General features: G+C 38.2%; 1 protein-coding gene across 7 annotated transcripts in view; it reads left to right on the top strand.

Moving 5' to 3' along the window:
• The first annotated feature begins 977 nt into the window (after window positions 1–977).
• The window catches only part of PLSCR4 (phospholipid scramblase 4), a 41400-nt gene continuing 18023 nt past the window's right edge, over window positions 978–24354 (top strand). Inside the window, exons 1-5 of one of the 7 annotated variants that reach the window (XM_038571131.1) lie at window positions 995–1039; window positions 5947–6037; window positions 20638–20877; window positions 21543–21570; window positions 22639–22749. In XM_038571131.1, coding sequence (XP_038427059.1) covers window positions 21564–21570; window positions 22639–22749 — 118 coding nt within the window. In that variant the 5' untranslated portion in view covers window positions 995–1039; window positions 5947–6037; window positions 20638–20877; window positions 21543–21563. Of the gene's footprint in view, window positions 1040–2200; window positions 2241–3517; window positions 3759–5946; window positions 6038–20637; window positions 20878–21542; window positions 21571–22638; window positions 22750–24354 lie in introns of those variants that run through there. The other 6 variants (XM_038571132.1, XM_038571133.1, XM_038571134.1 and 3 more) reach the window with 6 other exon arrangements.

The raw sequence follows: 24354 nt of genomic DNA, 5'->3' as shown, positions 1-24354 counted from the left end.
AGTATTCTGTTTTGCTGTAGTTTTGGCACCGGTGTGTTTTGTGCTTTCCATATAAATTTACTTCTGTGTTTCTGTAACGTCTTGTGCAATTATTACTGAGAAATACAAGACGAATTTTTTTAAAAATCTACTCTCACATGCATATTAACAAGTTGCATACAAAGGAAAATGGGAAATTCCAGAACTCCCATATGCCTTCCCCGGTCCAAACTTCCCCCATGCTGGAGCGCCGCCACGTACTCTTCAGAGCTTAACCTAATTTACTTCGGTCCAGTGTCCGATTTTTTTTTTTTTATACCGTCGGGGGCCTTTAGACGCCCCGAGCTCCAGTCAGGGGACTGAGCTGCTCCCCAGGGCCCACCAGAGACCTGAACCCCCAGGAGCTTGGAAAAGGCATTGGTGCCTAACAATGGCAATTAGCAAATGACCTTTCCTGTCCTGAGGTCAGCGACCTGGGCACCCCCGCTCTCCTGGGCTCCCTCCCGCCCGCATCCCAGTGGCCTCCACCGACCAGCGGGGCGGGGGCACCCAATGGGCCTGGGCTCGCGCCTGTTGCCCGCTGGCCTTGCACGGCCGAGGCCAGTTCTCCAAGCCAAGGGCCGGGTGGGGGGTGGGGGCGGGGGGCGCAGAGGCAACTGAACCGGGCTCCTGCACAAGGGCGGTTTCTCCCGGTCCTTCCCGCTCAGGCGTCTCCGGCAGCGGGGCGCCTCCCCCGTGCACCCCTCACCTGTCTCTGCCCTCGCGCTAGAGCCGCGGCACCTCGGCCCCCGCACCCTGGCTCCCGCCGCCCAGGCCCGCAGCCCCGCGCCCCACCCCCGGGACCGCGAGCGCCAGGCGTGGGGGGCGGGGCCTGAGGCCCAGGACACGCCCCGGGGCCCGCGATGCCCCGCCCCTCCGGGCGCGGATTGGCCGAGCCTGCGGGAGGCCCGCCTCCGCCCGCCCCTGCCCCGCCCCTGCCCCGCCCCCTCTCGCCGCGCCGCCGGGACTCGGACCCCGGGCGGGGCGTCGCGGGCAGGCGAGCGGCGGACGGCGGGCTGCGGTGAGCGGGGCCGGGCGCGGGGGCGGCGGCGGCGGCGGCGGCCCGGGCTGGGAGTGCGCGCGGCGCGGTCCGGGTGCGGGGCCTCGGGGCGCGAGGCGGGGCTGCGCTGCGGGGGCTGCGGGGGGCCGGGCCGGAGGGGGCGCTCTGGGACGGCGGCCGCTCCCGCCCCGCCGGGGCCTCCGGGCGCCTCCTGGGGCCTCCGGGCGCCGCGGGCCGCTGTCGCCGCGCGGGTCTGGGTCGCGCAGCCCGGGTCCTAGCTCTCGGCCCCCCGCCCCCCCCCCCCCCCCACCCCCCCCCCCCGCCCCCCCCCCCCACCCCCCACCCCCCCCCCGCCCCCCCCCCACCCCCACCCCCCCCCCCCGCCCCGGCCTTGCAGGCCTCCGCGGGCGCCGCGCTCGCCGTCGGCTCGGGATCCGCGCGGGAAGGGTTTGCGCCGACTTCTCAGCGCATCTGGCGGCGGCGGCGGGGAAAGAGGAGACTTTCCTCTGTATAGGAGCGCGGGCGACCGGGGGAGGTAACTGCCCTCGGGCAGCCCGGGGGCGCGGCGGGGCAGCGCCGCCTGCAGCCCGGGGCGTGACCTGGAGACCCGGGATCGAGGCCCGCGTCGGGCTCGGGCTCCTGCGTGGAGCCTGCTTCTCCCTGTGCCTGGGTCTCTGCCTCTCTCTCTCTCTCTCATGAATATCTAGATACGTAAAAGTTTAAAATGTAAAACGTTTGGGGATCCCTGGGTGGCTCAGTGCTTTAGCGCCTGCCTTCAGCCCCGGGCGTGATCCTGGGGTCCTGGGGTCCTGGGATCGAGTCCCGCGTCGGGCTCCCTGCATGGAGCCTGCTTCTCCCCCTGCCTGTGCCTCTGCTTCTCTCTCTCTCTCTGTCGAATAAATAAATACAATCTTCAAAAAAATAAAAAATAAATAAAACGTTTATGAGTCAAGACAGATTTTTCTTTCATTTATTTTCTCGTCTTTTTATCCTAGGATATACAATTCAGGTGAGTTTTTTTTTTTTCCCTAAGATTTTATTTATTTATACATGAGAGAGACAGAGAGAGAGAGAGAGAGAGAGAGGCAGAGACACAGGCATAGAAAGAAGCAGGCCCCACGCAGGGAGCCCGACGTCGGACTCGATCCTGGGTCTCTAGGATCACGCCCCTGAGCTGAAGGCAGACGCTCAACCCCTGAGCCATCCAGGCGTCCCAATTCAGGTAAGTTTTTAACTTTTTATTGCATGTTTGAAATATAGCTACCAAAAAAAGTACAGATGAAGATATTAAGCATCAAGGTTGATTTCCCAACTACTTAAAAGAGTATAGATTTAATATTTTACTCAGTTGTCTTGGTTAATCTTGAAAGACCAGCCTGGTTTCCATTAGACTTGGGAAAGCCAAGGAAGCTCATCAAGACACTCAGTGAAGTTATTGTGAATTCCATGGGCCAGTGACCTTAGGCAAGAGAGCACATTAACTTTCTCTTTAGGAAAAAGACACAAAATTATTTTTTCTTTACATATGATGTGATTGTGTGTTTTGAATGTCTATAGGAAACAACTGGAAATATCAGAAAAAAATTTTAATAGTGTCCAATTGCATCCAACCATAACTAATAGATATATCAATGGATGTTCTGTACATAAAAAAAAAATGGAACATAATAAACCATTCAATTTAGCATGGAATAACATGTAACTGAAAAACCTATTAAAAAGTTAACCTCTTACAGATGTGAGAATACATTGAATGTACAGGTAAAAATGCAATAAAATACATGACATTTTCCTAAAGATATAATTTCTCTAAGAGACTATATATATTTAATAGCTTTCTAACTGAATTTTTTTGTATCTAAGTCAGCTGTTTGTTTAGCTTATGTAGAAAGACAGTATATATATTTTACTACATAATAAATAGGCATATCAAGCTATAGTGATTAAAAGACAGTGGAATACGGAATAGGCCAGGCAAATCAATGAAATTAAAGAGAGAGATTTTAGAATAAAAGGAATGCTGCCTTTTTGTAAACGTGCATTTTAAATCAGGTAGTGGGGAAGAAATTACATGTAATTGATCATGCTTAAATAATCAGGTATTTATTTTGGAAAACTAATAATAAAACTGGAACTCTCACTCTTAGCACATGAATGTGATCTAGATGACTTATTAATTTAAATCTAAATGTAAGAAACCTAAAAGTAAAGAAGAAAACCTGGAAGAGTTTGTGAGCATGGCCTGTGGGTAAAGTGTTTTTGAAATTGATACAAAAAACTACAGCCTAGGGATCCCTGGGTGGTGCAGTGGTTTAGCACCTGCCTTTAGCCCAGGGCACGATTCTGGATACCTGGGATCGAGTCCCACGTCGGGCTCCCGGTGCATGGAGCCTGCTTCTCCCTCTGCCTGTGTCTCTGTCTCTCTCTCAATCTCTCTCCCTCACTGTGTTCCTATCATAAATAAATAAAATAAAAATAAATTTAAAAAAAAAACAAACAAAAAAACTACAGCCTATTTAAGCACCGGACTCCTACTAACATTTGTATGCAGAAAACATACAAAGAGAGGAATGGTTAACAGGAAAAGAGCTAATTATAATAATATGCCTAGAACTCTTATTAATGACTTTTAAAATCAGCAATCCAATTTGAGGATACAAGGAGGCCATTCAAAGCAAGAGAAATGCAAATGAGAAGCAGAAGACTCAGCCAGGCTAATTATCTGAAAAACGCAATTAAAGTAAGAGTTTTTGCATGTTTTACTAATTTTGAAAGTCGGATAATACTCAGTATTGTTGATAATGTGATGAGAGAAATACAGTGTAACAAACTCTTTGTAAAAATGTATTGGTAAAACTTTTTTATGGTGATATCAAGCTATTACATTTTTCGAATTTCATTCACTTACTGGAATTTGTCATTCTCCTAAGCATGCAAATAAAAATCTGTGTCGAAGATATTCACAGTAGTACTGTTGTAATACAGAAAACTTGGAAACGGTTTCATAACCATTGATTGGGATTTGGTTACATAATTTATGGTACATCCAAAGGGGGGGAATAATGTAAAGTTTAAAACATTTGATAGCTCTAGATGTTGTAAAGTGGAAATGTGTCCAAAGCATAAGAACACAAAAAACAAGTTGAAACACAGTATATATAATGTATATGTATATAAATAGAATATGTATACAGCAACATTTTTGTAAATAGTTTCAAACATAGACTGAATTATGTGTGTTCATGTTCTCTTAGTTGTATAATGTATGACTGTTTAAGGAAAAAGTGATGTTTTTATAATAGGAAAAATAATAAAGAACTTGAAAGTGTAACTAGTAATTTATATAGAGTAACTTCTATCTGGGTATATTAGTTATCATTTAATGTAGAAAGACATTTTCTTTCATACAGCTTTCCATGTTCTCTTCATTTACTTTGGTTTTGAATGTCCTCTTTCAGCTTCTTCCTTTGAAAATCCCTTCCTTTACTTGCTTTCTTAATATTAGAGCTAGCTGAACTTTTGCCTGAGGGATTTCACAGCCTGTTAACACTTTTATAAACAAAAAAGTGCAGGAATGTTCATGCTCTTTATGTATTTCAGCAGCATTGTACTTAAATTAAAATTAACCTTTACAGTACTTCAGAATGAGAGAGCGATGCTTAAAAAAGAAAAATACAAAAAAAAAAAAAAAGAAAGAAAAAAATACAATTAGACTACAAAAGCAAAAAAGAATGTATGGCAAAAATGCAGAAAAAATAAATGGCAAATTTGGGGGGAAATTCTTAAATTCTAATAGTATTTGTATAAATCACAAAAAGAAAATATCAAAAAATAGACAAACAGAAAAATGGACAAATGATAGTTCACAGAAATGGAGATGCAAATTTCAGCCCAGGTGGGGGGGAAGGAAGGGGGCGGAGCAGAGGAAGAGGGAGAAGTAGATTCCCTGATGAGCAAGCAGATGGGCAGAGAGCCCACCTGGGGGCTCAATCCCAGGCACCCTGACTTGGGTGGAAGGCAGCCGCTTAATGTACTGAGCCACCCAGGTGCCCCAACAAATTATTTTAAACATAATAAAAACTCAACTTCCTAATTAGATATGGAACATAAAAATGTACCTTTCAGATTGTTAGTTACAAAAATGTTGATAAACATATTAGTAATCTAAGACATTTTTGTCTCACATGAATCTATTCAAATTCTTTGGAGTAGTTTGATAATTATGTCAGAATACAAATGCACAAAAGCTTAAAACAGCAATTCTCCCCCCAGCAATTTAATACGGAGGTACACAAAATATGTTTAAGTATATATAAGTCTATTTTGGTATGTTTTTAATTGCATGTATTAGGAAACAGTTTAAATTTTCATCATTAATAGGCCAATTAAAACTGACAGTTGAATGGGGGGATGAAAAAGGTGATGGGGATTAAGGAGTGCATCTGTGATGAGCACAGGGTGTTGTATGGAAGCGTTCAATCAATATATTGTATACCTGAAACTAATGTGATAGTGGATGTTAACTAACTGGAATTTAAATAAAAGCTTTAAAAAAAATAGGCCAGTTAAATAAACTGGTACAGCCGTTCAAAAGAGTAATGTTATATGAATTGTAGTCAACATCCATACATTTTAGCAAATGAAGAAACAAAATACAGAAAGGTTCATAGAAGATTGTCATTTGTATTAAAAGGCATATGTATTAGTATATAATTAGAAAATATCTTAGAAGATAAAAATTCTACCTATGGTTGCCTTTTGAAATGGGAAATGAGGATCTAGATAGGAGGGATTTTTACTTTTCATGGGTATGGATATATGTACTCATTGGCTGCTTGACTAATTCTACTGTTTGTTTGCAGATAATGCCTATTTTAAAATACGTTCTTATAAATGTAAGGTTTCTTATTGAAATGATTTAATTGTAGGTCCGTATGCCAGCCTGATCTGTTGTAGTTTTTGATACTGGAAGACTAGCCAGAAAATGATGAAATAAGGCATTTTCCTGTAATCTCCCAGGTATCATAATTGTCATGATAATGGTTCCTTAAATGTATGGTATAAATACTGTGATAATAATACTCTTCTGATATTTTTTGTACTCCAAGTAACAAAAATACTCCCCCCCCACACACACTTTTTTAAAGATTTTATTTACTTATTCATGAGAGACACACAGAGAGAGGCAGAGACACAAGCAGAGGGAGAAGCAGGCTCCATGCAGAGAGCCTAATGCGGGACTCGATCCCAGGACCCTAAGATCGCAACCTGAACCAAAGCCAGACGCTCAACCACTGAGCCACCCAGGCACCCCAACATTTCCCCCTTTAAAGCTAGAATGGAAAGGCCTAATACTCCTTTTAAACAATTTAATATGTTTAATAAATGCTATTTATGAACTGTGGCTATCACTTTGCTTCCATTTAATCTCATTCATTCATTTAAAAAGAAAGCTAAATCACCAACCTCTAAGATTCTTCTCTGCTAAAAAGAAGAAGGAATGGTTTAGAAGGAATCATGGTGTGACTAAGATAAATATGTTTATATGTTATGAAAACATAAATTGGTTAGAGTTTGCCAACGTGTTTATTTGTTCCTAGTGAAAATCACAGTTTCTATGAAGTTTTTCGTAGGGCCGATTTCATGTAAAGATATAATTAAATAAATAGATGTTCTACAAATAGTCTTAATGAGAGATTCTGTGCGTCTTTGGGACATTTCTACTACTTACTTCATCACAAAGTAACAAGCCTAGGTTTATCTTGTTAGTGCAAGCCTCTGTAATTGCTTTTTGAATAGGACAGTTTCTTAATTCTTAGTATGTGCCAGCAACCTATTAAGTTGCCAAGGTGTGGAACAGGAAATGACTGAATTCTTCACAGTCATTGAACTTCAAATCCATTCATATTAGGTCCATTCTCTATCCAGTTTCCTCATAATCAAGAAACCCATAAAACTAATCAACACAATTACATATACTTCCAGGAGCCAAGATTTTGGCTTAAAGTCTATAAAGAGAATTGTACTTGGAAGTGTGTATAAAACATTTCATCTTTGGTAAACTTGAGATCTAACTAGTTACAGACACACTATAAGAGAATATATTGTTAGTTCAATTTTATTTTTTTTCAATTCAGGTTATAAAATCTATTTGATTATATTCCTTCTACGAGAATGAGAATGTATCACTTAAAACTTTTGCAGCATATTTTGGATTTCTTTTGAACTTCAGAAGAAATTTATTTGGGTTTACAGATGAGGTTTGAGGAAAATTTTGGATAAATATTGCATTAGTGAATTGAAGATTTAATTGAGTTTATTAAGATATGATTCCTTTCAAAGATGGATTTTTACTAGGAAAAGGGTGTTGTAGATCTGTAATTGTGGATGGTGTGTGTGTGTGTTGAGAGGTGTATCAGAATCACCTGGGAAATGGTTTCAAACCTCATACACTTAGAGAAAGAAGTGCCCTAGATTTGCGTTCTTCAAAGTGTGATCCTAAATCAGCAGTGTCAGCATCACCTGGTCTCATACGTTCTGTGGCATATTTGGAATAGTTACAAATTTCTTTTATACACCTGCTCCTTCCTTGAGAATTACTGTATTTGATTGCTGAGGTATAGAATTTTTGTAGGAAAGAATTTTGAAATCGATTTGTTCAAACTTTCATGTCTTTAGGCCTGACACATACTTGTCTGTATGTGTTCAAGAAGCTCTCTTTATGAAATATTTGCATAGTTTTTTCCAATTTCAGTGTGACGAAAATTTTGGAATTTTTACAGTCACAAGAACAAAATGGACCATAGTATTCAATAACGTATTCAGCAGTGGGGGGCACTTGACGGGATGAGTACTGGGTGTTATGCTATATGTTGGCAAATCAAACTCCAATAAAAAAAATTACAAAAAAATCGAACTCCAATAAAAAATATACAAAAAAATAACGTATTCAGCAAATTTGACTTTCTTAAATATTCTTAATGTTGAATTAAGGCAAAGAAATGTCTACATTTATTTTCTAAATGTTAACATCAAGTGGCGAGTTAATTTCTGGAAATTTTTTATAGGAAAGTTGCATATCCTTATTAATCTTTTAAAAATTTCTATGTAGAAATTGAATAGCATTTTAGCAAAAGTTTTTTTAAAAACTTTAATATAATAATCTAAAAATATTTATTTACTTTTGAAACATTCTAAAAAATACTGTATCTTTCTAGGCTGCGTATTTTGGATAGTTGCTATAAAAGGAATCATACAGTATGTGGTCTCTTGTGACTGACTTCTTTCACTCAGTTAATGTTTTCAAGGTTTATTCAAGTTGTACTGTGTATTATACTTTATTACCATTTATGACTGAACAATATCCCATTATAGGGATATATCAGTTTTCAGAGTTTATTCATCTGTTGATGTGTAGACATATGAGTTGTTTCTTTCTTGGCTATTTTGAATAATGGTGCTATGTACATGTTTTTGTGAAAATGGTTTTCTTTCTCTTGAGTATGTACCTACAAATAGAATTGCCGGGTCATGTGTTTATGTTTAATCTTTCACACTGTTTTCTAGAACAGCTGCACCATTTTACATTTCCATAAGCAGTGAATGAGGGTTTCCAGTATCTCCTCATATTTGCTAACACTTGTTATCGTCTTTTTGATTATAGCTATCTTAGTAGATGTGAAGAGTTCATTGTGGTTTTGATCTGCATGCCTTTGATGACTGATGATGTTGAGAATCGTTTTATGTCCTCATTGGCATTCATATATCTTCCTTAGAAAAGTATCCAAATTCTTTTGGCTATTTTTCAGTTAGGTTGTCTTTATTACTGAGTTCTGAGTGTTCTCTCTGTGTTCCAGAAAAAAGTCCCTTACCAGGTATATGATACATAAATATTTTATCTCATTCTGTTTACTTTTTTTTTCATTTTCCCAATGGTATTCTTTGAACCACAAACTTAATAAAACATGATAAAGTCTAATTTATTTCTTGTCTGTTGTTATGTTGTTGGTGTCCTATTTGTGAAACCATTTCCAAACCCAAAGTGATGATGATTTATTCCTATTTTTCTTTTAAAATTTCTTAGTTTTACCTTTTACATTTAGGTTTATGGTCCATTTTGACTTATTTTGTATGGTATGTTGTAGGGATCCAAATTCATTCTTTTGTATATGTATATACAGTTTCCCCAATACTATTTGTGGAGAAGACTATTTGTTCTTCATTGAATGGTCTTGGTACCCAAATTGGTATATTTGTCTATCATAGGCCAGTACCACACTATTCAGATTACTGTAGCTTTGTAGTAAGTTTTTACAATTTTTATTTATTTTCAACTTTTTTCAAATTCTTATTTAAATTCTAGTTAGTAACATATAGTTAATATTGATTTCAGAAGTCGAATTTAGTGATTCATCACTTACATATAACACCCAGTGCCCAATGCAAGTGCCCTCAATGCCCATCACCCATTTAGCCCATCCCCTGCCCACCTCCCCTCCATCAACCCTGTTTGTTCTCTGTAGTTAGGAGTCTCTTATGGTTTGTTTCCCTCTCTGTTTTTTTCTCTCTCCCATATGCTCCCCTGTTTTGTTTCTTAAATTCCAATGTGAGTGAAATCATTCTGGTATATTGTCTTTCTCTGACTTATTTTGCTTAGTATAGTACAGACTAGCTCCATCCACATCATTGGAAATGGCAAGATTTCATTCTTTTTTTGATAGCTGAGTAATATTCCATTGTGTACATATACCACTCTTCATTCATCAGTCAGTGGACATTTGGGCTCTTTCATAATTTGGCTAGTGTTGATAATGCTTCCGTAAACATTGGGGTGCATGTGCCCCTTTGAATCAGTATTTTTGTATCTTTTGGGTAAATACTTAGTAGTGCAATTACTGGATCATAGGGTGTTCTATTTTTAACTTTTTGAGGAACCTCTGTACTGTTTTCCAGAGTGGCTGCACCAGTTTGCATTCCCACCAACAGTGTAAGAGGGCTGTCCTTTCTCTGTATCCTCACCAATATGTGTTGCTTCCTGTGTTAATTTTAGCCATTCTGACAGCTGTGAGTTGATATCTCATTGTGGTTTTGATTTGTATTTCCCCAATGATGAGTGATGTTGAGCAATTTTTTTACTTGTGTGTTGACCATCTGGATTTCTCTTTGGAAAAACTGGAGTAAGTTTTAAACTTAAGAAGTATGAGTCTTCCACCTTTGTTCTTTGTTTTCAAGATTATTTTAGCTGTTGCAATTTTCTTTTGTTTCTATATGAATTTTATGTTTAGCTTGTCAGTTTCTAAAAAATTACGGGTTTTTTTCTTAAAGATTTTATTGGCTTATTCATGAGATACACAGAGAGAGAGGCAGGGGTAGAGGCATAGGTAGAGAGAGAAGCAGGCTCCATGCATGAATCCTGATGTGGGGCTCGATCCGAGGACCCCGAGATCACACCCTGAGCCGAAGACAGACGCTCAACCACTGAGCCACCCAGACATCCCTCTAAAAAATTATGTTAAATATATAGAGCAATTTAGGGAGTATTACCATCTTAACAATATTAAGTTGTCTGATCCATGAACTTGGGATATATGTACTTTTATTTATATTGTATTTGATTCATTTTAACGTCATTTTTTAGTTTTCAATGCACAAGTGTTACACTTGTTTATTAAGTTAATTCCTACATGTGTTACTTGATACTATTATAAGTGGAATTTTTTAAATTGTTCGTTGCCAGTGTATAGAAGACATTTGATTTTTGTGTATTGATTTTATGTCCAGCCACATTGTTGAGCTTCTTTATTAGTTGTAATAGTTTTTAGTGGATTCCTTAGTCTGTGTCCAAGATCTGTCACATTTCTTCATTTCCAATCTGAATGGGTGCCTTTTTTTATTTTTTAATAACCTAATTGCCTTGGCTAGAAGTTCTTATACTAGAACTGAATAAAAGTGGTGACAGTGGATGTTCTAGTCTTGTTCTCTGGTCTTAGGGGAAGATATTCAGTCTTTCTCCATTAGGTATAATACTAACAGTCGGGCACTTTATATATGCTTTTTATCAGATTGAACAAGTTTCATAACATTTCTAGGTTGTCAACTGTTTTTTTTTTTAAATCATGAAAAGGTATTGAATTCTGTCAAATACTTTTCTGCATCTATTGAGCTGATTGTATTTTTATTATTATTAAATCATTCCTTGATTTTTGTATATTAAACCAGTGTCTTATTACTTTATAAATCTCACTTGGTCATGGTGTATGACCTTTTTTTATTTGTTGCTAGATTCAGTTTCCTAGAGCTGGGGATTTTGTATCTATATTCATAAGGGGTACTAGTGTAACTTTCTTTTCTTGTGATGTGTTTGATTTTGATATCATGGTCATAGTGACTCATAGAATGAGGAGGGATATGTTCACTTATTTTTTAGAAGAGTTTATGAAGGATTAAGCACTTGATAGAATTCAGCAAAGAAATCATCTGTGCTTGAGCTTTCAGTGGGAAGTTTTTGATTACTAATTCAGTCTCTTGTTTTGATTCTATTCAAGTTTTCTTTTTCTATCTCAGTTTTGGTAGATTATATCTTTCTAATAGTTTTATCTGTTGTATCTAAGTTTTTGTTCATGTTATTTCTTTATAATTCTTTTTTTCACTGTAAGATTGATAGCATTATGGCTTCTTTTGTTCATGACTTTAGTTTGAGTCTTCTCTCTTTTTTGATTCATTAGTTCAGCTAAAGGTTTGCCAGTTTTGTTGGTCTTATCAAAGCAAAAACTTGGTTTTGTTCTTTTCCTTTTTTACTACTTTCTATTTTATTTCTTTCTACCTTAATCTTTACTATTTCTTTCCTTCTGCTTGCTTTGGTTTTAATTTGCTATTGTTTTTTATTTTCTTAAGGTGGAAAGTTGAGTTTTTGATTTGAGAGACATCTTTGTAAAAACATGTGCTTTGACTGGTATAAATTTGTGTCTAAGCATGATGCTAGCTGCATTTCATAAGTTTCTGGCATTTTGTCCTTTCATTCATCTCAAAGCATTTTCTAATTTTCCTTGTGATTTTTTTTGCTAATTTATTGCTTACTTAGAAGTGTATTGTTTAATTTCTACATATTGTGAATTTCCCAAATTTTGTTATATTTTCCATTTCTAAATTTAATTCCATTGTTTCCAGAGATCATTTTCTATGATTTTAGTCTTTTAAGGTTTATTGAGGTTTGTTTCATGGACTATTGCATGATCTATCTTGAAGAATGTTCTATATTTATAGGTCTGAATTTATAGGTCTCTATTGTTTTTTAGATTCCACATATGAGTGAAACCATATGGTATTTGTCTTTCTCAGGCTGACTTATTTCATTTAGCATTATACCTTTTAGGTCATTCCATGTTATTGTGAATGGCAAGATCTCATTTTTTATGGCTAGATAATATTCCAGTATGCGTGTGTGTGTGTGTGTGTGTGTGTGTGTGTGTGACATCTCTATACATTCATCTATTGATTGGCACTCAGCTGCTACTTGTTTTCAATTTGTCTTAGCATTCCATCTTTCTTTCACATGATTACTTGGTATATCTTTTCTATTTTTTCCTCTTTAGTCTACTTTATCATTATGTTTGAAATGAGTTTCTTTTAGAGAACATGTAATTGAGTCATTAAAAATATTATATTTTATATAATAAATTATATAATATATATTATATATTATGTAAATATAAATATATTTATATAATAAATAATTAAAAATTTAAAAATATCATTTATCTATTTGGATAATGTCTATCTCTTCATTGATAGGTTTAGTATATTACATTTAATGTAACTATTAATATATTTAAATTTATACCTGCTTGTTTCCTTTTTCATCCTCCTATGTTTCATTTCCTGTCCTTTTTTTTTAGCATTAGTTGAATCTTTTTTTAGTATTTAACTCATTATTGTGTTCTGGATTACATCTCTATAAGTAGTGTTTTCAGTAGTGGCTCTCAACCCTTATGAGTTGAGACTTTTCTGGTTCTTTGTACATGTATACTGTATCCTGGATATTGTATTTTGAATACTATGTTAAAAGGTTCAGAGTCTTATTTAGATGCTATGCAGGAAATTGATTTTCTTAGTCTTGGCAAGCAGTTGACCCATTTGGGTTCAGGCCATGGTTCTACCAGTCTTTTGTGTTGTGATTTGAGTGTTAATTTTCATTTTCAAAGTCCTTGTCATGCTGTTTAGATTTCTTTGGCAATCCAATGGCCAATCAGACCTGGACTGTGATTTCCCTTCAATTCTCAGTTTTTTTAGGATCAGATACATGCATGTATCACTCAGGGATGAACCCAGAAATTCATAAATAACTTTACTGGGACACTTTCTCAAGCTTCCTCCCTCTCGACAATCTTACCAGTCTTCTGGGTCTCTCAAGTTTTCAATGATTGAGCCAGAAAAAAAATGAAGTTTTATTTACCTTTTTCTGTTGTATACTTCCCACAAATTAACTTGTATTCAAGGCCAAGTTATAGGAGGGCAAAGAAAAAAAAAAGAAACCAAGAGAGGAGTTTCACCCCATCTTCTTGGGACCACACCACCTTGTATCCAAAGGAAGATTTCCCTAGGTACCTCTGAGCTTTCTTGGATACAATCACTCCTTTCTCCACAGTGGGATTGCCAGGATCTGGGACATAAGAAAGTGGAGAAAAAGAAAAAAATGTATTGTGAAACTTTCTGCCTCTTTCTGAACTTTAGGAATTCCCCTTCTCCTTGTTCAAGCTTCTTCTGGAGCTCTTCTGGAGCTTCTTCTGGAGCTCTCTCTGCACCTGGTGCTACTTCTGCGTTACAGACTGCCTTGAAATGTATCAGGCTGGGAATACCAGAGAAAGATTACCTGATTCTGGTTTATGGTACTTCCAATTCTGGCCTTCTTTTCCCATGCTCTTGCTTGGTATTTCCAGTCTTCAAATAGCTGCCGCATCATTCTGTCTCAGTTAATTCATTGCATTCAATGGGAGAGACAGGCTGATAAGGTTTACTGGATCTTACCTAGAACTGAAACATGTGACCTATTATGAATTTTTTCTTTGGGTTCAGAATTTTTTCCTAAATTATACATATATTCTAAAAACCTTACAAAATAGAAGGTGAAAGGGAGCTTGGTAGGAGGGCATATTTTCATATTATAAGATATAATAGTGGGAGAGTTGGATAATTTGAAAGCAATGTGAGGATGGTGGGATAGAAGAGAAAGGGCAGCAGGGATACAGAAGGCAGTTTTCAGTGGAGTTTAGAAAAGTAATCTGGCCCCTAAGAACGTTTTATTTAATTTTTTTAAAATGTAGTTTATTTACTCATGAGAGATGCACAGAGAGATGCAGAGATAGGCAGAGAGAGAAGCAGGCTCCCCACGGGGAGTCTGATGCAGGTTCGATCCCAGGACCCTAGAATCACGATCTGAGCCAAAGGCAGATGCTCAACCACCAAGCCACCCAGGCGTCTCAGGAAACACATTGTTTTAAATATTGAATTAAGAATTCTGTTTAATGGCATGGTAACACAAAATTTTCCACTTAGTGAATTGGCAAACTTTATTAACACGGAGATGGTCACTCACATGATTTGGGTGTAAACTGTAGGAGCCTTGCTAGAAAGAAAATAATTTGGCAGAATGTTCCCTAAGTTGTAAAAACATTCACCTATACAACACAGATCCTTCTTAAATTATTTAATTATAAGGGAGTAATCAGAAGTTTGTACCAATGTTTAGGTAAATGGAAATTTTATAGCATTAGTCATAATACCAGAAAGGTACAAACAAAAATAGAACAGTTTGAAGAAGTTAAGGTAGTTATATTTGTTAGTGCACAGTATTTTTAATAATATTTATTTTTAAAACCCCCATGCATACAGACATGCACACACACAAGATATTTACCAACATTTTAAGAATAGTTATTTTGGAAGGTGGCTTTAAGACTTATGTTCATTTCTTTATACTTACTGATGTTTTACAGGTTATAATGTTTTACTTTTGTGATCAGAAATATATATGTGGGGGATCCCTGGGTGGCTCAGCGGTTTGGCTCAGCGGTTTGGCCCGGGGCGTGATCCTGGAGTCCCGGGATCAAGTCCCGCGTCGGGCTCCCTGCATGGAGCCTGCTTCTCCCTCTGCCTGTGTCTCTGCCTCCCTCTCTCTATCTATCGTGAATAAATAAATAAAATCTTAAAAAAAAAAGAAATATATATGTGTATGCTTCTATTTGTAATAGATTAGCAACTTTTCCAAAAATCTCAGCACAGTTCACTGACACCACCCAGAGTTAGCACAAACTCCACAAGTTTAAAGGTACAGTCCCCAATAAGGCTGTCACCATTTATGATACCAGCCCTAAGTTCAGGGGTCCCCAGGTCACCCACACCTCTGAGCAACTGGCTATAAATTGGGGGGTTGTCATCACCCTCTCACGTGTGATTATTTGCTAGAATGACTCACAGAATTCTAAGTGCTACATTTACAATGCAGGTTTTATTTTGAAGGGTAAAACTCAGGACCAGCCAAATAAAGAAACCCATTGGGTGAGGTCTGGTAGGGTTTCACATTTGAAAACTGTCACGCCTCTTTTCCTGTGGAGTCAGAATGCATCCCCTCCCAACATATTGATATGTTTGCCACCCAGAAACTCTCAAGCCTCAGTGGCCAGAGTTTTTATTGGGGTTTCATTATGTCGGCATGGGCACTTGAGTCATTGGCCAACTGGTTGAACTAAACCTCCAGTCCCCCTGCTCCCTTGAGGTCAGGAGATCAGTAAAATGTAACCTGGCTCAAATATCACCCTCTTAATCATATGGTGATTCTTCAGCATGATCAGCCCCCATCTCCTTAGCATAAACTGAGGTGTGATCCAAGGGCCATAATTAATTAGACACGTCCATCACTCAGGAAACTCCAAGGCTTCAGAAGTTTCTCCTCAGAGCCTGGGACAAAGGCCAGACAAAATCTTTCATACACAACAGCACTAAGTTACATGTAACAACTGAAATTGAGTACTTGTATTTACCAGCCTGGATTCTTGTGACATAGGGTTTATAAAGTGTGAGTGCTTGAAAAATACCAACGTTTACATTTATTAAGAGTTTCATCAAGGCTTTCGAGTAAATCAAATGTAATATTCTAATCACTTACACATATATTGTTCCGTTTGAATATATGTCATGAAGTACTACTCCAAAACAGACGCAAATACTCAGTTTTTCATAATGCAAAATAATTTTTAAAATAACCTCAATTTTTGTATCTTGGAGGTGTAGTGAATAGTGTAATTTTTAGAAGATGTCTTTAACTGTAATTGCTGTTTTTAAAGTTCATTGCTGGATAAATCCATTCATCTGAATAATATAATTAATGTCACTATCCTACTATAAACTAAAAGCAAATCCTATAGGCAGATAAAATGTACTCTAACTTACTTGTCTTTCATTTGGCTACAGATAGGAAAAAGCCCTCCAGCAATGCCTCCATTTTCCTTCTAGTTCTTTCCAGTTTGAAACCCATTTCCAACTCTGCTTGTAAAATCATGCCTGCTAGAACCATACTCAGAGTTGTAGACAGTAGGGAGTTGTTGGTGGCATCTTGAAAAACCCAGGATAAAGTCTTCTCTAGGGATGCTCAGTAATGTATGTCAAATGGCTGAATGGCAAACAGCTCTTTTATTTGAAGACAGACACTCACTCTTGGTCTCTTCACCAGCTGGTTTATTTTACCTAGTGAAATTTTAGTATTAATATATGTTTGCTGAGGATTTGCTATGTGCCAGGCACTATTTTAAAAGTGCTATTTGAGGGGCACCTGGGTGATTCAGTCAGTTAATCATCTGCCTTCGGCTTGGGTCATGATTCTAGGATCCTGGGATTGAGCCCCGCATTGGGCTCCCCACTCAGCAAGGAGCCTGCTTCTCCCTCTCCCTCTGCCTGCTTGCACACACTCTCATTCTCTCTCGCTCTCTCTCTCAAATAAATAAATGAAATCTTTTTAAAAATAAAGTGCTATTGAATGTACCATGTCAATCTTCACATCAGTTAAGTGAGGTGGGTGCTGCTTTCGTCCTGCCCATGACACAACAGATAACCCAACTTCAGAGCAGTCCCTCAATGTCACGTAGCCATTAGGGATACCTGGGATCTGTCTGTCTGTGTGAACCACTGTTTAGACTACCTGAAGTGTGCTGGCATACATGATTTACCAGCCGCCAAGTCTGTCCTCCTCCAAGTAGCCTACCTTTTGTACAAAGGGTGTCATCTAGCAGTTACATGCTACACCCAACTGGCCAGTTGTGGTAGATGAACTAGGACTTGGCAGGAACTAGCTATTTTTCCTGCCCTTGCTAAGAAGCAGAGGAGTTGTACAAACAGTGAACTTCTGCTTTCTTTTCTGTCCTCGCTTTTGAAGGCACTGGAAACAGAGCCCAAGGTTTTAGTTTTCATATGCAGATCTCCAAGACTTCCATGTAGGGAATTGCAAGATTATCACAGATCCAAAGGCTCCCTGGCCCAGAGACCAGGACACAGTCCAGCAAATTCTCAACTGCAAAACTGACCATTATTCTCAGTTTTGCAATTGAAGTTTCAAATGTCCATGGTGAGGCTCTAGAGCTTGTGGTTTTATTGAGCTTTGCTCCCAGTTTAGAAAGGTGGAATTGAAGAGCAAGATGAGCGCAGCTGCAGTGTTGGATGCAGCAAGGATATCCATGTAAAGGATGCCATATGCGCTGTGGAGTCTGCCTTCCAAAGCAGCAAACCATGGCTTGACCAACATCGTCCTATCCAGCCCATGTTTCCTTTCCCTCTGTATTAGGTTCCAGTTGGCTTAGATTCCTTTGTATGCGGCCTAAACCCTGAAAATGCAGAAGACCTTTGGGATTAAGAGCTCTTGGAACTAAAAAAAAAAATCAAAATAAATTAAAAATAATTTTTTTTAAAAAAGAGCTCTTGGAACCATATCATCCTAACTTGTTACGGAGACGCAGTTCAGTTTTCTAATCTGAATTCCATCTGTCATAAAGCCAGAACTGTCTCTTTTCAACCTGTAGCACTTTCTGTCCTTGCTGAGTGATTGGGAAATCTGAAAACAATCTACTGGATGTTAAGAGAGGATTAAGTTACAACATTCATGCTTGTACCAACTGGAAATTATCCTACCTTATGTAATATTTTGGATAAAACTATACGGTACAATTTTATAACAGAGGGAAGAGAGTTTAGGGTGAAAAAGGAAACTACATCTCAAAGGAGAGGGGAGGTGAACAAATCCTGTGAACACCTGCAGCTTGTGAGGCAATCATATTTTACTTTGATGTTAGTTGATTTTTAAAACACATATATTTTTTTAATTTAAAGATTGGTATATTTTTCAAATTGTTAATCTCTCAAATCAGATCTGAATTCTATGCTCTGCCTGGCATAGTTGAGAACTGTTGTTTTTCTTTACACAAAATAAACCTCCAACATGCCTGAACACAAAGATCACTTGGGGCTGTGTTAAAAAATACAGATTTTTAGGCCTGGACCCCAGAGGTACTACTTCATATTTGGGGTACAGCATTCTGCATTTTGGGATGCCTGGATGGCTCAGTGGTTGAGCTCTGCTTTCGGCTCAGGGCCTGATCCTGGAGTTTGGGGATTGAGTCCCACATGGGGCTCCCTGGGGATAGCCTGCTTCTCCCTCTGCCTGTGTCTCTGCCTGTCTCTCTCTGTGTCTCTCATGAATAAATAAATAAAATCTTTTTTAAAAAAGGAATTCTGCATTTCTTTCTTCAAGCTTTGCCCTGAACATAAAAATATTCAAATCTCTATTTTTACCTAAATTCAGCAATTGTTAAAATCTGCATTACATTATACTCTGCCATTTGCCACTATAGATGGTTGAATAGATGATGGATGCATGGATGGATAATTCACTTCCTTTCACTAAGGCACCGAATAATATGTTCTAACTAGTTTCCCTCATGGTTTCTTCATTGTTTTCAATCCTAGGATTAATGTAGAAAGGGACAACAGATATTTAGTTAGAAGGTTATGCTCAATGTGTAACTGTCAAGAAGTTCTTTTTTATTGTGAAATCACGTCAGGCACATAAATATGCAGATTTAAATATATGTACCTTTTAAAGACTAGTAAGAACCCATGGCCCCTGTTCTAAGCACCTTGTTAGAACCAGAACATTAGGAGGAACTTCAAGCCCCTGTGGGCCATGATGAAACACTTGCCCCACACCGCATTTCCACATGTAACCATTTTCCTGAATTTCGTGTTATTCTCTAACTTTAAAGTTTCCTCATGTATGTATCTGAAAAAAATCTTCTGTTTCATTTTCCTGCTTTTGGAATTCTTAAATGATATATGTGTTCTCTAGGGATTTGCTTTTATGTTTTTGTTTAGTGTTGTAATTTTGAGATTCATCTCTCTTGATGTGTATGACTCTAAAACTATAGTTTTCACGAAAGTATACACTCACATCATATGAATGTACCAGAATTTATTTGTCCAATGTACCATTGATGGACATTAGGAATGTTTTTAGTTTCTTTTAATATGACCAGTGTGTCAACATTTTTGTATATATCTTCTGTATACAAGAGTCCTAGGAGTGTCCAGGATTTAAGATTCTAAAAAGATTTAGTTCTAAACACCAGAGATTACCATCATTAAAGGAATAGGATCAATTCCTCGTACCAGTTTGGTTGGCCTGTAATTCGGTCTGACATTTTGATGTGCCCCAAAATACGTTTTTAGCTTTTAAGATGCATAGGACTTTGAGCAACTAGCTCCAGTTCCAGAAGTGAGTAAAAATGGTGGGAGACTGTTGGGATTCCGATCCATGCTTGGCAAGACAGTCATTTGAGCTGGAAATCTGTATCCTGGCTTATGTGATGGTGGTGTTCACTGAGTCAACTCAGTATCCATATTGACTACGGTTTTATACGGTGATCTTTGACATCTATACTCAACATTAGTGACTTTCTACTCAGCTCAAACTACACAAATAACCCCCACTTTCATAATCTGATAAACAGGATAAAAAGAAAATCCAAAAGCAGCTTTAAATTTAGAAGTACTTGATTTTAGAAGGGTGGGCCGTTAATATATGAGAGAGGTAATTTAATGAAAGATAAGATATGGAAAGTATTCAACCCTTTGTCTGACATTAGATAAGCATTCAGTAAATTATAGCTTTTGTTGATGTGGTACTTTGTGATCATCCAGAACTCAGAAATCCTAAAATTCCTTTCTCTGATAATCACTTATTTCAATCTTGAATGAATTCATGAACCAAGGGTTCAAGAAGAAGGATTGGGTTCTCCCCAACCCTTGTTTCAAATCTCATCTCAACCTCTAGTTTACTTCTCTTGTGCTGTTCTCATAATGTTTACATATACATACTGTTCATTTAAATAAAATAAACTTCTTTTGGCTTCTTTTAAGCAAAACATGCCTATTTTGAACTTCTGATCCCTACCTCCCCAGTCACCACCATTTCCCCACCATCTTCCCCTCTACTTCAGTTAATGGCATTGTCATCAACACCTGTACCCTGGCCTGAAAAGTGACACTCATCCTTGACTCGTCTCTTTTCCTTTGTCCATCAGCAGCTCCTGTAGGTTCTGTTCCTGACCACACGTCACCCTCCACAGGGTTACCTCCCTGGTCTAAGCCAGCATCAGTCCCACCTGGATTACTGCTGCTATGCCATCCTCACTGCCTACTTCCACTCTTACCCCCTCGGGAGAAAGTATAAACCAGCTCTCATCACTCCACTGATTAAAGTCCTCCAAAGACTGCCCAACTGCAATTACGACAAATCCCAAACATTTTGCCTCGGTCTTCAGGTATGATCAGACTTCTCTCTATCTCTTCCCTCCGTTCTCTTCAGTCCTTGTGTCCCAGACACACCTGACCTCTTTCTCACCCTTGAGCACCCCAAGCCCAGCGCCATCTCAAGGCCTTTGCGCGTATTTCCTGTTTTCCTAGAACCCCCTTCCTACCTTTGTAGTGTAATCCCTCCTTTCCTAGTTCAAACAGCTCAAAGGTTCCCTCCTGAGAGAGGCTTTCCCAGAACCTCTTCAAATTCCCATCCATGTTTTTCCTAAACCTTTGACTTCATTTTCTTTATAACTATACTATCTAGATTTAGTCTTAAATATTTGTTAATGTGTTTTTAATCTCATGGCACTAAAATATGCTTTCCAGAATGATAGGTACCTGTTTTTCAATATCTATATCAGTGTCTGATACATATAGGTGCTCAGCAAGTGTTTGTTGAATTAATGAAGGAATGAATAAAAGATAACTAGCACGGGCACTTGGGTGGCTCAGTGGTTGAGCGTCTGCCTTAGGGTCAGGTTGAGTCCCCTGGGTCCTGGGATTGAGTCCCACATCGGACTCCCCACAGGGAGCCTACTTCTCCCTCTGCCTATGTTTCTGCTTTTCTCTGTGTCTCTTGTGAATAAATAAAATCATAAATAAATAAATAAATAAATGTTTCATTTTTCAGGACTAAGTGGAATTCTTCAAAATGTCAGGTAAGATTTTATGAATAAATTTTAATATACTTTATTCTCAAATATGGATTATGTGATATTTTCCTTAAAAATTGGAATTTATTTCCTTGAAATTTTCTATTATTGTTTAGCATTTGGAGAATGCATCTTTTATATACATATGAACATTTCTATCTATCTTTGACAGAAAAGGATTTAAATGGATTTATATTGGCACATATGTACTGAAAGATCTCTAAAGTATGTGGGGAAAATTAAGTAAAGGACAAAGTAAGAAATTAAGTCTGCAAAAAGAAGCAGTAATAACAAGCCTGTGATGACAGCCTGCCCATATAGAGAAAGGCTCAGAATCAGGTCCTGCATTTTCAAGCAAATGCAGGAGACAATGGAAGGAGAGAGATACCACATTTATGGGATTTGTGTATTTCATGAGATAAAAACCAGTCAGTTAAGAGAATAAGAATTTTACCTTGTAGTGAATCCAGGCAGACATTTCTCTGATTGCAACAAGGGCACAAGATAGCATCATGGAAAGTGAGTTCACTCACCTTTCACCAAGGTCACTTTCACTGGAGAGGTATATTAAACCACCTCTAACTGAGTTGTGTGTGGCACTGCTGTGTTTTAAGGCATTACGTATTTATCATGTGATGTTTTGAATTTATTAAAACACAGTTATTTTCCAAAAAGGATTGGGGAAAAAATAAGATTCACTCTATATATTACTGTATTCTCCATATTAGGTAGTGAAGAAAAGAATTTTTGCTAATGTGTCAGGAGTTCATGTAGGTAGGCATCAGCATGAAGTGAGCTGAACCACTAGCATGAAAGTGTGTTGCTTTGGTCAGAGCACAATATGAATAATTGCTTCATTTTTTTTTTTAAATCTATATTCAGCCTGAAAATTCATCAGTTCGGGTTAATACAGGTTATTACAGGTTAATATGTAATTTACATAATGAATTATGTGTCTTTTAAAAATATGAGTATATTTCATATTATTTACTTTCACTGATAAGAAAAATGAACATATTCTCTTATCACGTTATCACTTCCATTGTAACTCATGTCCCCTCTACTTCTCCCAAGGTGTGGTCCCCGCAGCCCCTGAGCAACCTACAGATGAAGTAGAGAATCAAGTAAAGTCTCCTGATCCAAGGCCTGATGCACCTCCTGACTACAATTCCCATTTAGTACTAGGTGGGTTAAATAACCAGAAAGATTATTTTCACCTCTCCAAAAAACCATACTAATAGTTAAGATTGCTTTTAAAAGTAATTAAGTAATTAGGGCAGCCCCGGTGGCTTAGCGGTTTAGTGCCGCCTTCAGCCCGGGGTGTGATCCTGGAAACCTGGGATCGAGTCCCACATCAGGCTCCCTGCATGGAGCCTGCTTCTCCCTCTGCCTGTGTCTCTGCCTCTCTCTCTCTCTCTCTCTCTCTCTCTCTGTCATGAATAAATAAATCTTTAAAAATAAATAAATAAAAGTAATTAAGTAATTGAATGATTCAATAAATAAGTATTCTTATATATTTATGTAAGTATATCATGCCTCCAAAGTGCCAAGTAGTTTACGGGATGTCCATTAGAATACATTTGTAGGCACCTGAGGAAGGAATTTGTATAAAACACTGATGGTAATCTCTCTACTCTGTTATGAAAATATGAAGAAGATGTTCTAAGGCCAAGATGACAGTAACTGATTTTAGCAGGGATTAACAGAAGACGTAACTGAGGAAGTCAGATTTTTCTGGCTTGATAAGGAGTTTCTCATTCAAAGAAAAGGAAGGACTTCTTTCTGGCAGAAAGAACTATATGTACAAAAGCACAAGGTCATGAAAGTTTGGTATGAGACATGCAATGGACAAATGCAAGAGAAATGAGGGTGAATGGCCTTGAGTGCTGATTAAGGAATTATATAAATAATTTTGTAAGTCTGAATGCACTTCTGGTGGTGACTCAGTGAAATAGATACTCATAATGCTAGTGGTATTTGAGTTATTGTAGTCTTTTTAGAAAGTAATTGGCAATGTGTGAAATTTTTAAAATTAGAAATGTACTTACTTTTGAAGTAAGTAAGGAATTAATTAGGATTGTATACAAATACATTTTAATGATTTAGAAAATGATAAAGTATAGCAGTGTTTCTCTAAATGTATATTTAAGTGTACATTTAGAAGTATAAACCATTGAGTTAGTCTGTGAAAGAAGAGAAGAAACCCCAGGACCCACAGGATAATGGTTTTGGCCCTACCCATAATATCTGTGGGTATTTACCCAAAGGATACCAATATAGTGATCCGAAAGGGCACCTGCACCCCAATGTTTATAGCAGCAGTGTCCACAATAGCCAAATATGGATAGAGATGTCCATTAACAGATGAATGGGTAAAGAAGATACGGAATATATATAGTGGAATATTACTCAGCTATCTTATGCTAAATGAAATAAGTCTATCAGAGAAAGATAATTATATGATTTCACTCATGTGGAATTTAAAAAACAAAACAGGGTCATAGGGGAAGAGAAGGAAAAATAAAATAAGGTAAAATCAGAGAGAGAGACAAACCATAAAAGACCCTTAACTATCGGAAACTGAGGGTTGCTGGAAAGGAGGTGGGGGGGGGGGGGGGTTTGGGGTAACTGGGTGATGGGCATTTAATTAATGGGGGCACTTGATGAAATGAGCACTGAATATTGTATGCAACTGATTAATCATTAAATTCTACCTCTGAAACTAATAATACTCTATATATTAATTAATTGAATTTAAATAAAATAATCATTGGTAACTATGTACTTAAA

The sequence above is a fragment of the Canis lupus genome, chromosome 23 (assembly GCF_011100685.1).
Source record: "Canis lupus familiaris isolate Mischka breed German Shepherd chromosome 23, alternate assembly UU_Cfam_GSD_1.0, whole genome shotgun sequence".
In the NCBI taxonomy this organism is placed as follows: Eukaryota; Metazoa; Chordata; class Mammalia; order Carnivora; family Canidae; genus Canis; species Canis lupus.
Note: the sequence above shows the minus strand (reverse complement) of the source record. Positions and strands in the feature narration are given on the sequence as shown.